The sequence below is a fragment of the Medicago sativa genome, chromosome 6, assembly GCF_051527215.1.
Source record: "Medicago sativa cultivar Bolivia chromosome 6, Bolivia_mono, whole genome shotgun sequence".
NCBI classification, from domain to species: domain Eukaryota; kingdom Viridiplantae; phylum Streptophyta; class Magnoliopsida; order Fabales; family Fabaceae; genus Medicago; species Medicago sativa.
In genome coordinates, this window is record NC_140754.1 from 34,827,241 (window position 1) to 34,840,605 (window position 13,365).

Below are 13,365 nucleotides of genomic sequence, written 5' to 3' on the forward strand. Positions count from 1 at the left end.
CTTTCATGCACCTATTTTTCTTCATGAAACAATGAATCAGGAGGCAACTCGACGCACCATCATTGCATCTGATATAGATCTGATACTGCACATATTGTTGAGGTTCTATTTAATTTCATTAACATCTCCTATGGATTTTAGTACTTTTATTCTTTTACTATTAAATCGAGTGTGATTTCTTTGATTAATTATATTAGAAGATCTATGAGATAATGGTAACATAGTTAAATATTATCATGTGAAGCTTTCTACTATTCATTGTCTGGAAAGCTTGTAGGTCAATTTTAATTTGTAGAAAGCTTGAGATCTTTGAGATCTTCTGTCACAACGTTACACCAGTCAGGTTTTTAATACAATTATTTGAGAAACATTTTCAGTGGAAAAATGGTAAAGAGTTCTGCAACTAACTGGTGAACAAGACTTGTTCGAAAGAATGAATGTGATAGATAAATTCGAAGATCGTCGTGGCAGTTCAAAGATACTTCTTGCTTCAATCAGAGCTTGTGCTGAAGGTATCAGTTTAACAGCAGCTTCAAGAGTGATATTTTTGGATTTTGACTTGACTCCTTCAAAAACAAAGCACGCTATTGCGCTCGCTTTTTGACCTGGTCAGGTGAAAATGGTTTATGTGTATCACTTGTTGATGACTGGATCCATGGAGGAAGATAAGTATAGAAGAACTATTTGGAAACAGTGGGTTTGCTTGTATGATTTTTAGTGAGGAGCTTGTCGAAGATCCTTCGAAATGGCAAGCTGAGAAAATTGAAGATGATATACTCAGGGAGATGGTTGAACATGACAAGTCTAAACTTATTCATACTTGGAAAGAGAGGGTCTTCATTTGGTTACAATTGCATGCTTCCCTTTGGTGCTGCATACAAGAGTGTCATGATCTTAGTTCTTTGAATGGATAATGGTAGTTTGGTTGTGTTCAATGCTTTCTAAATTATAAAATATGTACATCGAAAAATTATCAACCTTTGTTATTGTAATTACTGTGATTTTCTTGATTAATCATGTAACTAAGTCTTAATCCATGAATAGATAGTAAGGCATTTATTTTTTTATTTTTTAATATATAAGCTATATTATATCAGTTTATTATTTAATTTATGATCTTTATTTTATGAGTCAATCGTAGTCGCTAACTTTTTATTTATTTCTTTTGTGACAATACTCTTTTCTAAAGAGAAATGATATTTATTATTTAATTTATAATCTTTATTGAATAAGTTTATTATTAAATAGTATAGGATGGGAGTTCATCTGGGTGCCAACCTAGTTGGGATGTCATTGCTTCTCCTTGATGTCTGTCCTCTCTCCGAGTTTACCAGAAAACAAAAATAATATTTGTACAAACATTTTGTGATGATTTTTAGACAACTCTGTCTCATACCCACATATGTTCTTACTGTCTCTCGCTTTTTACTAATAAGAAGAGAAAAAAGAAGATTGTCATAAAAGTTGTCACCAAATATTTTACAAATACCATTACTAATTTTTACATTGTCTTTTTCGATAAAACTATTGTACAAAGATGCCAATTTTTACAACACTAAAAGACTCTTATTTGACAATAGTAATATAACCTCTTTTTTTTTTTTTACTAAATAACCTTATTTTTCATTGTTAATCAGATATAACCTTTTTTTTTATACCCTTCTTTTCATTAAATACAGTCAAAATGTGACTTTCTTATCTTTAAAAATAGTCAAAATGCCACCAATATTTTTCTAAAAACACCATTTATGGTTATATCCTTCCCAATATAACCTTCTTTTCTATTATTTGTCAAAATATACCATTTAGCTTTATTAAAAAATAAGCTATTTTTTATCTATATTTGGAGCATAGTACATAAAATTAATATTTAGTTTTAGGCATTAAATTATTTTCTTTCATAACTCTAATATTAGACTGAAAAATATTTTTTTAGAGAATTAGACTGAAAGACTTAAATTGTCGTTGTATTTTTTGTATAATAAGGAAAAATTTCTTTCACAAAAAAATACGGAAGATTATAGATAATGTTGCTTTAACTAGCCTAGACCTCATCTCAGAAATGTAAATATATAATATTAAAAATAATAATAATCAAATACTACATTCCTCTAAAAAAAAATAATCACATTATATTTGGTGAAATAGAGTGGTAAAAAGTAAAAATGGTAAACAATACGAGTTTTTGACTCGCAAATTCTTAGTTCGAGCTTCTGTTAGTTCCTTAAAAAAAGTAAATATAAATTAACATGTACATTTCAAATATTTTTAGCTTTTGGCTGAACATTCAACCTAATTTATATATTTTATTTTTAAAATTACTGGATATGTTAAAAGATAAATGAAAAAATAAATAAATAAACACAGCTAGATCTATCTAGATGTTTCTAAGTGTCGGTGTTGTACATATAAACCTACCTTAGTCACTCCCTCACTAATCTCTCTACACTCCTATATATAATCTTTTTTCTCACAAAGGTTTACCAACTTCAAACACTTTCGTTAGCCATTTCTTCTTCTTTTCCATTTTAAACAACAATCCTTGTGTACCTTCTGCGACCTAATTCAGTCCAATCCTTTCAAGTTCCAATGTAGCCAGAAGATTCTATGAGATTTTGATTTAACTAATCATATTTCTCTATAATTTTAGTGAAGTGTTTTAATTTCAATTCATTAGATCTGATCTATTCATTTTCAATAAAGATCTTTCAGATCTGATCTACTCATTTTCAACAAATATCTTTCATGCACCTATTTTTCTTCATGAAACAATGAATCAGGAGGCAACTCGACGCACCATCATTGCATCTGATATAGATCTGATACTGCACATATTGTTGAGGTTCTATTTAATTTCATTAACATCTCCTATGGATTTTAGTACTTTTATTCTTTTACTATTAAATCGAGTGTGATTTCTTTGATTAATTATATTAGAAGATCTATGAGATAATGGTAACATAGTTAAATATTATCATGTGAAGCTTTCTACTATTCATTGTCTTGAAAGCTTGTAGGTCAATTTTAATTTGTAGAAAGCTTGAGATCTTTGAGATCTTCTGTCACAACGTTACACCAGTCAGGTTTTTAATACAATTATTTGAGAAACATTTTCAGTGGAAAAATGGTAAAGAGTTCTGCAACTAACTGGTGAACAAGACTTGTTCGAAAGAATGAATGTGATAGATAAATTCGAAGATCGTCGTGGCAGTTCAAAGATACTTCTTGCTTCAATCAGAGCTTGTGCTGAAGGTATCAGTTTAACAGCAGCTTCAAGAGTGATATTTTTGGATTTTGACTTGACTCCTTCAAAAACAAAGCACGCTATTGCGCTCGCTTTTTGACCTGGTCAGGTGAAAATGGTTTATGTGTATCACTTGTTGATGACTGGATCCATGGAGGAAGATAAGTATAGAAGAACTATTTGGAAACAGTGGGTTTGCTTGTATGATTTTTAGTGAGGAGCTTGTCGAAGATCCTTCGAAATGGCAAGCTGAGAAAATTGAAGATGATATACTCAGGGAGATGGTTGAACATGACAAGTCTAAACTTATTCATACTTGGAAAGAGAGGGTCTTCATTTGGTTACAATTGCATGCTTCCCTTTGGTGCTGCATACAAGAGTGCCATGATCTTAGTTGTTTGGATGGATAATGGTAGTTTGGTTGTGTTCAATGCTTTCTAAATTATAAAATATGTACATCGAAAAATTATCAACCTTTGTTATTGTAATTACAGTGATTTTCTTGATTAATCATGTAACTAAGTCGTAATCCATGAATAGATAGTAAGGCATTTATTTTTTTATTTTTTAATATATAAGCTATATTATATCAGTTTATTATTTAATATATGATCTTTATTTTATGAGTCAATCGTAGTCGCTAACTTTTTATTTATTTCTTTTGTGGCAATACTCTTTTCTAAAGAGAAATGATATTTATTATTTAATTTATAATCTTTATTGAATAAGTTTATTATTAAATAGTATAGGATGGGAGTTCATCTGGGTGCCAACCTAGTTGGGATGTCATTGCTTCTCCTTGATGTCTGTCCTCTCTCCGGGTTTACCAGAAAACAAAAATAATATTTGTACAAACATTTTGTGATGATTTTTAGACAACTCTGTCTCATACCCACATATGTTCTTACTGTCTCTCTCGCTTTTTACTAATAAGAAGAGAAAAAAGAAGATTGTCATAAAAGTTGTCACCAAATTATTTACAAATACCATTACTAATTTTTAAATTGTCTTTTTCGATAAAACTATTGTACAAAGATGCCAATTTTTACAACACTAAAAGACTCTTATTTGACAATAGTAATATAACCTCTTTTTTTTTTACTAAATAACCCTATTTTTCATTGTTAATCAGATATAACCTTTTTTTTGTACCCTTCTTTTCATTAAATACAGTCAAAATGTGACTTTCTTATCTTTAAAAATGGTCAAAATGCCACCATTATTTTTCTAAAAACACCATTTATGGTTATATCCTTCCCAATATAACCTTCTTTTCTATTATTTGTCAAAATATACCATTTAGCTTTATTAAAAAATAAGCTATTTTTTATCTATATTTAGAGCATAGTACATAAAATTAATATTTAGTTTTAGGCATTAAATTATTTTCTTTCATAACCCTAATATTAGACTGAAAAATATTTTTTTAGAGAATTAGACTGAAAGACTTAAATTGTCGTTGTGATTTTTTGTATAATAAGGAAAAATTTCTTTCACAAAAAAATACGGAAGATTATAGATAATGTTGCTTTAACTAGCCTAGACCTCATCTCAGAAATGTAAATATATAATATTAAAAATAATAATAATCAAATACTATATTCCTCTAAAAAAAAAAAATAATCACATTATATTTGGTGAAATAGAGTGGTAAAAAGTAAAAATGGTAAACAATACGAGTTTTTGACTCACAAATTCTTAGTTCGAGCTTTTGTTAGTTCCTTAAAAAAAAGTAAATATAAATCAACATGTACATTTCAAATATTTTTAGCTTTTGGCTGAAAATTAAACCTAATTTATATATTTTATTTTTAAAATTACTGGATATGTTAAAAGATAAATGAAAAAATAAATAAATAAACAGAGCTAGATCTATCTAGATGTTTCTAAGTGTTGGTGTTGTACATATAAACCTACCTTAGTCACTCCCTCACTAATCTCTCTACACTCCTATATATAATCTTTTTTCTCACAAAGGTTTACCAACTTTAAACACTTTCGTTAGCCGTTTCTTCTTTTCCATTTTCAACAACAATCCTTGTGTACCTTCTGCGACCTAATTCTGTCCAATCCTTTCAAGTTCCAATCTAGCCAGAAGATTCTATGAGATTTTGATTTAACTAATCATATTTCTCTATAATTTTAGTGAAGTGTTTTAATTTCATTTCATTAGATCTGATCTATTCATTTTCAATAAAGATCTTTCAGATCTAATCTACTCATTTTCAACAAATATCTTTCATGCACCTATTTTTCTTCATGAAACAATGAATCAGGAGGCAACTCGACGCAGCATCATTGCATCTGATATAGATCAGATACTGCACATATTGTTGAGGTTCTATTTAATTTCATTAACATCTCCTATGGATTTTAGTACATTTATTCTTTTACTATTAAATCGAGTGTGATTTCTTTGATTAATTATATTAGAAGATCTATGAGATAATGGTAACATAGTTAAATATTATCATGTGAAGCTTTCTACTATTCATTGTCTTGAAAGCTTGTAGGTCAATTTTAATTTGTAGAAAGCTTGAGATCTTTGAGATCTTCTGTCACAACGTTACACCAGTCAGGTTTTTAATACAATTATTTGAGAAACATTTTCAGTGGAAAAATGGTAAAGAGTTCTGCAACTAACTGGTGAACAAGACTTGTTCGAAATAATGAATGTGATAGATAAATTCGAAGATCGTCGTGGCAGTTCAAAGATACTTCTTGCTTCAATCAGAGCTTGTGCTGAAGGTATCAGTTTAACAGCAGCTTCAAGAGTGATATTTTTGGATTTTGACTTGACTCCTTCAAAAACAAAGCACGCTATTGCGCTCGCTTTTTGACCTGGTCAGGTGAAAATGGTTTATGTGTATCACTTGTTGATGACTGGATCCATGGAGGAAGATAAGTATAGAAGAACTATTTGGAAACAGTGGGTTTGCTTGTATGATTTTTAGTGAGGAGCTTGTCGAAGATCCTTCGAAATGGCAAGCTGAGAAAATTGAAGATGATATACTCAGGGAGATGGTTGAACATGACAAGTCTAAACTTATTCATACTTGGAAAGAGAGGGTCTTCATTTGGTTACAATTGCATGCTTCCCTTTGGTGCTGCATACAAGAGTGCCATGATCTTAGTTGTTTGGATGGATAATGGTAGTTTGGTTGTGTTCAATGCTTTCTAAATTATAAAATATGTACATCGAAAAATTATCAACCTTTGTTATTGTAATTACAGTGATTTTCTTGATTAATCATGTAACTAAGTCGTAATCCATGAATAGATAGTAAGGCATTTATTTTTTTATTTTTTAATATATAAGCTATATTATATCAGTTTATTATTTAATATATGATCTTTATTTTATGAGTCAATCGTAGTCGCTAACTTTTTATTTATTTCTTTTGTGGCAATACTCTTTTCTAAAGAGAAATGATATTTATTATTTAATTTATAATCTTTATTGAATAAGTTTATTATTAAATAGTATAGGATGGGAGTTCATCTGGGTGCCAACCTAGTTGGGATGTCATTGCTTCTCCTTGATGTCTGTCCTCTCTCCGGGTTTACCAGAAAACAAAAATAATATTTGTACAAACATTTTGTGATGATTTTTAGACAACTCTGTCTCATACCCACATATGTTCTTACTGTCTCTCTCGCTTTTTACTAATAAGAAGAGAAAAAAGAAGATTGTCATAAAAGTTGTCACCAAATTATTTACAAATACCATTACTAATTTTTAAATTGTCTTTTTCGATAAAACTATTGTACAAAGATGCCAATTTTTACAACACTAAAAGACTCTTATTTGACAATAGTAATATAACCTCTTTTTTTTTTACTAAATAACCCTATTTTTCATTGTTAATCAGATATAACCTTTTTTTTGTACCCTTCTTTTCATTAAATACAGTCAAAATGTGACTTTCTTATCTTTAAAAATGGTCAAAATGCCACCATTATTTTTCTAAAAACACCATTTATGGTTATATCCTTCCCAATATAACCTTCTTTTCTATTATTTGTCAAAATATACCATTTAGCTTTATTAAAAAATAAGCTATTTTTTATCTATATTTAGAGCATAGTACATAAAATTAATATTTAGTTTTAGGCATTAAATTATTTTCTTTCATAACCCTAATATTAGACTGAAAAATATTTTTTTAGAGAATTAGACTGAAAGACTTAAATTGTCGTTGTGATTTTTTGTATAATAAGGAAAAATTTCTTTCACAAAAAAATACGGAAGATTATAGATAATGTTGCTTTAACTAGCCTAGACCTCATCTCAGAAATGTAAATATATAATATTAAAAATAATAATAATCAAATACTATATTCCTCTAAAAAAAAAAAATAATCACATTATATTTGGTGAAATAGAGTGGTAAAAAGTAAAAATGGTAAACAATACGAGTTTTTGACTCACAAATTCTTAGTTCGAGCTTTTGTTAGTTCCTTAAAAAAAAGTAAATATAAATCAACATGTACATTTCAAATATTTTTAGCTTTTGGCTGAAAATTAAACCTAATTTATATATTTTATTTTTAAAATTACTGGATATGTTAAAAGATAAATGAAAAAATAAATAAATAAACAGAGCTAGATCTATCTAGATGTTTCTAAGTGTTGGTGTTGTACATATAAACCTACCTTAGTCACTCCCTCACTAATCTCTCTACACTCCTATATATAATCTTTTTTCTCACAAAGGTTTACCAACTTTAAACACTTTCGTTAGCCGTTTCTTCTTTTCCATTTTCAACAACAATCCTTGTGTACCTTCTGCGACCTAATTCTGTCCAATCCTTTCAAGTTCCAATCTAGCCAGAAGATTCTATGAGATTTTGATTTAACTAATCATATTTCTCTATAATTTTAGTGAAGTGTTTTAATTTCATTTCATTAGATCTGATCTATTCATTTTCAATAAAGATCTTTCAGATCTAATCTACTCATTTTCAACAAATATCTTTCATGCACCTATTTTTCTTCATGAAACAATGAATCAGGAGGCAACTCGACGCAGCATCATTGCATCTGATATAGATCAGATACTGCACATATTGTTGAGGTTCTATTTAATTTCATTAACATCTCCTATGGATTTTAGTACATTTATTCTTTTACTATTAAATCGAGTGTGATTTCTTTGATTAATTATATTAGAAGATCTATGAGATAATGGTAACATAGTTAAATATTATCATGTGAAGCTTTCTACTATTCATTGTCTTGAAAGCTTGTAGGTCAATTTTAATTTGTAGAAAGCTTGAGATCTTTGAGATCTTCTGTCACAACTTTACACCAGTCAGGTTTTTAATACAATTATTTGAGAAACATTTTCAGTGGAAAAATGGTAAAGAGTTTTGCAACTAACTGGTGAACAAGACTTGTTCGAAAGAATGAATGTGATAGATAAATTCGAAGATCGCAGTGGCAGTTCAAAGATACTTCTTGCTTCAATCAGAGCTTGTGCTGAAGGTATCAGTTTAACAGCAGCTTCAAGAGTGATATTTTTGGATTTTGACTGGACTCCTTCAAAAACAAAGCACGCTATTGCGCTCGCTTTTTGACCTGGTCAGGTGATATTGGTTTATGTGTATCACTTGTTGATGACTGGATCCATGGAGGAAGATAAGTATAGAAGAACTATTTGGAAACAGTGGGTTTTCTTGTATGATTTTTAGTGAGGAGCTTGTCGAAGATCCTTCGAAATGGCAAGCTGAGAAAATTGAAGATGATATACTCAGGGAGATGGTTGAACATGACAAGTCTAAACTTATTCATACTTGGAAAGAGAGGGTCTTCATTTGGTTACAATTGCATGCTTCCCTTTGGTGCTGCATACAAGAGTGCCATGATCTTAGTTGTTTGGATGGATAATGGTAGTTTGGTTGTTTTCAATGCTTTCTAAATTATAAAATATGTACATCGAAAAATTATCATCCTTTGTTATTGTAATTACTGTGATTTTCTTGATTAATCATGTAACTAAGTCTTAATCCATGAATAGATCGTAAGACATTTATTTTTTTATTTTTAAATATATAAGCTATATTATATAAGTTTATTATTTAATTTATGATCTTTATTTTATGAGTCAATCGTAGTCGCTAACTTTTTATTTATTTCTTTTGTGACAATACTCTTTTCTAAAGAGAAATGATATTTATTATTTAATTTATAATCTTTATTGAATAAGTTTATTATTAAATAGTATAGGATGGGAGTTCATCTGGGTGCCAACCTAGTTGGGATGTCATTGCTTCTCCTTGATGTCTGTCCTCTCTCCGGGTTTACTAGGAAAAAAAATGATATTTGTACAACCATTTTGTGATGATTTTTAGACAACTCTGTCTCATACCCACATATGTTCTTACTGTCTCTCTCGCTTTTTACCAATAAGAAGAGAAAAAAGGCACGCTAGGCTTGATATCTTGTAGAAATCCTCCAATATAATGAGAAAGTCTTCGATTCCTGCAAAGTTAAAGGTCAACCAAATGTTGACCATACTAAATGAGCCTCTTGAATTTACAGGCTAACAGTAATATGTAAAAGTTTGTCTACAAAATAGTTAATATTCTCCCTACAAGAAGGTGATAATGTAACTAATATAAGTTCTTTGTTTTTTTTTTTTTTTTAACGGCTAAATTATACTGATACTCGCTTCTACATATACAAAGCGTACAAGAGAGTAAAAACCTAAATACACAATAAGTAATATACAAAAGGTGTTACACAGAAACCCAAAGCCCTAGAGGCACACAAAAATCATTCGAACAAAGAATGGATAAACAGAAACAAAAGTGAAATACAAAAGAGAGCCCCTTTGCTAACATAAACTCCAAAACCGAAATTACCTAGCAGGGAAAAAACACCGTCCCGTATGCCACGTACCAACTCCAACAAGCCAAATTAAGTGATTTCATTCAAATGGTTAATGAGCTTCATCTGAATATGAATTGTTTTAGAGAATTCAAATTGAAAGACACATTTTTTATCAAACTTTAATCATCTTTCAATGATTAAACTAATTCAATGTTATAAAGTTATTATTCTTTTTTTTAAATAAAAATAATATTTCAACAAATATTGTTTAGTTGCGTCCAAAAAAAATTAATTGAGGACATGGTACCAGTATGCTACCAAATTACAACTTGTTAAGAATTTACCTTAATTTCATTCTATAAAAGTTAAATTAATAGTTATATACATACACCATAAGCAAAAAAAAAAAGTATTATGCATGCCGATTTAAAACCCTTTGCATTTGGCATTATGAACGTAAGGTTAAATTACACCATGAGTCCTTTAAGTTTGAGGTTTGTAATAGATTGGTCCTTTAAGTTATTTTGGTCACACATAAGTTCTTTAAGTTTGAGGTTTGTAATAGATTGGTCATTTAAGTTATTTTGGTCACACATAAGTATTTTAAGTTTGTAAACGTTTTCAATTTAGTCATTATGTTAACCAAACGATCGACGATATGGCAGAACGACTAAATAAAAAATGTTTACAGACTTAACTTATGTGTGATCAAAATAAGTTAAAGAACATGATAAGCAATTTAAAAACGCCTGATATAATTTAGCATGAATGTAATTAACAGCTAAATTCAATTGACGTTAATATGTTTCCATATTTCTATGTGATTGATTTTAATTGAATTAGTATTACCTTAAACATGATAAGCAATGGTAATTAGACTATATAAGTGCGATAAATCATTATCTTATTATTGATAATTCAAGATCCAAACACCATATTTTAACACAAAGTTAAAATAAAGCCAAAAACCTAGAAGAAAATGATACAAATTTAAATTACTATTATTTTTCTTAATGATGACATTTGGGCTCAAATGCAAGAGGATCAACGGTGTAGCGAATTAAGGAAACACCCTTAGACACTATTCGTTTCACAGATTTAGGATGAGCACCAGTGAGTCCACCATGAAGATTAGAGGGTTTTAGTCCATTTGGTGCACTGTCCAAAACAACTTTGCAATGGCCAGATGCATAGCTAGAGATATTCTTTGAGCTTCCAATATAGAAATAACCTTCCTTATCAGTTTTGGCTTTAAGGACGAAATTGTATTTAGCATTGTGGCATTGAAACTTCACGACAGCACCTTCAATTTTCAAAATACCCTAACAATGTCAATTATCTTTTGGAAAAAAATAATACATAATGTTGGAGAAAGTGTTGGTCGTAACTCTAAATAAATATTATAATTTGGACAAAAACTAATAAGAAGATAGAAAATATAACAATTAAATAAAATATATTTGTATAGTAATTAAATAATGCGACATTTAGTCGGGAAAAAAATGGTTATTGTGTGTGTGAGTATAGCAGTGAAAAAAATAAAAACATATACGGACATAGATCTATGGTTGTAATAATATTTTTAGATCTATATGCATTGTATACGTTGATCCTAACGACACATAAAAAGTTAGGCCGAAAGAAAGTGAAAAAAAAAATATACTAAAGTTGAAAGAATATATGAGTTATATATTTGATTCTTCAAGCAGGATAGTTCAAGAAAAGACAATGCTCAATGTAACAAAAGATAGTCTAATTAAATTTAAAAATTAAAACTTACTTTGTAAAATAAAAAGACAGTAAAAGTAAAATCGCGTTTAAGCTTAAAGTTGAGAAACAAACCAAAAAGTGGTGTAGCGCCCTTTAGGGTGTCAAAACCAGCATGGTGGCATGATTTGACATAAACAACTCCTTCAACGGCTATCAAGTTTCTTGTAACACGAGGTGTGTGAGCAGGAGCATGAGCGGGAGGGTGTCGATGGTGGTGAAGGGTTGGGGGTTTTGCAGGACGATGTAGAGGAGTGGGAACATGGTAGGGGGAAGGGGCTGGTGAGTGATGTTGATGCTGGTGGTGGTGGTGGTGATGAGTTGGGGGTTTAGCAGGATGAGGTGGAGGTAAAGGTGCATGGGATGGTGAGTGGTGGTGGTGGTGAGGTGCATGGGTTGGGGGTTTAGCCAACGGTTTATGCACCGGTGACTTTGTTGGGGGATGAAGTGGTATTGTTGGTTTGTGATGAAGAGTTTCAAGCTCTTCCGCAAACACAACGAAAGAGGTTATTTGGAGTAAGAGAAAAATCAATGCTAGAATAATTTTGGCCATTTTTCAGTGTTAATTAGGAAAAGCAACCTTGAAAGAGGGGAAGAAGAGGTGATGTGGTGTGTTGGGAGACTGTAAGGGTTGATCTATTTATAGGAGCTAATGTGGTGTAGTAAACATTGTTTTTTTTATTTCTATTTTTTAGTTAATGTCCAAATTCATTAAGATTTAATTGAATTTAAGAGGCAAATAAAATTGTTTCTTGATTTATTCTTGTTAGTTCAAGGAATAAGGAGAAATTTGTATAGCCATTCAGGCGAATACGGTATGGTGTTTTATATACTTTTTTGCTTCCAATTAAATCCTAAAAAATAAATAAATTTAGTGACACTTTTTTTTTTGTGTTAACATTTCTTTACTAGGAAAAGGGACCTAGTAATAAAGTTCATTTGTATTGTAAATAAAGTCTATTCAGAGTCCCCGTGAGCATTGCTTAGTTGGTAGGGACATGCATTGTTATATGTAGAAGCCGAGGTTCGAACCCCTGAGACCCCACTTATTCATCTTGAAAAAGATAAATTCTAACCACTAGGTTACTTGACCAAAAAAATAAAGTATAGTCAGGAACTATTAATCGTTTTTGTTTTGGAAAATTTTAGTATATACTAAATGTTATATTAGTATTTTCTCTCTTTTCAAAATTCGAACCGTGAACCTTTTTAAATCATTTAATCACTTAACTCAACTAAGTGAGCTACCTATCATCGAACTCAAATTTTACCAATCGATTCATTATATTATAAGGTGAAGTTCGTTAACCACTTGAGTCTAATGGCTTGATAAAATTGATGACTTTTGTTTATAATAGACAAATTTCATTAATTTTTCAAACAATTAAGTATAAATCGATTATTTATTGCTATTAATTTATAATTTAATAATTGTTGTAATCTGTAAATGTTTGACATCCAAATATAGTAGGAAATAACGTAGCTAAGTGATAACATAAGAACAAATGGTTCGGAGGAA

The 13,365-nt window shown here is 29.9% G+C and overlaps 1 protein-coding gene across 1 annotated transcript; it reads right to left on the bottom strand.

Moving 5' to 3' along the window:
- Positions 1 to 11,089: 11,089 nt before the first annotated feature.
- On the bottom strand, positions 11,090 to 12,511 carry LOC146914757 (uncharacterized). The gene is made up of 2 exons (XM_085716168.1): positions 11,922 to 12,511; positions 11,090 to 11,382 (listed from the first exon to the last, which is right to left on the bottom strand). Exons 1-2 carry the CDS (start codon positions 12,397 to 12,399, stop codon positions 11,090 to 11,092), a joined length of 771 nt encoding a protein of 256 aa, XP_085572294.1. The 5' UTR covers positions 12,400 to 12,511.
- Positions 12,512 to 13,365: the final 854 nt, after the last annotated feature.

Coding starts and splice junctions, on each gene's coding strand:
- LOC146914757 (XM_085716168.1), bottom strand. CDS start 12,399: ATGGCCAAAATTATTCTAGCATTGATTTTTCTCTTACTCCAAATAACC. Junction 11,383..11,921: donor GGGCGCTACACCACTTTTTG/GTTTGTTTCTCA, acceptor TGAAAATTGAAG/GTGCTGTCGTGAAGTTTCAA.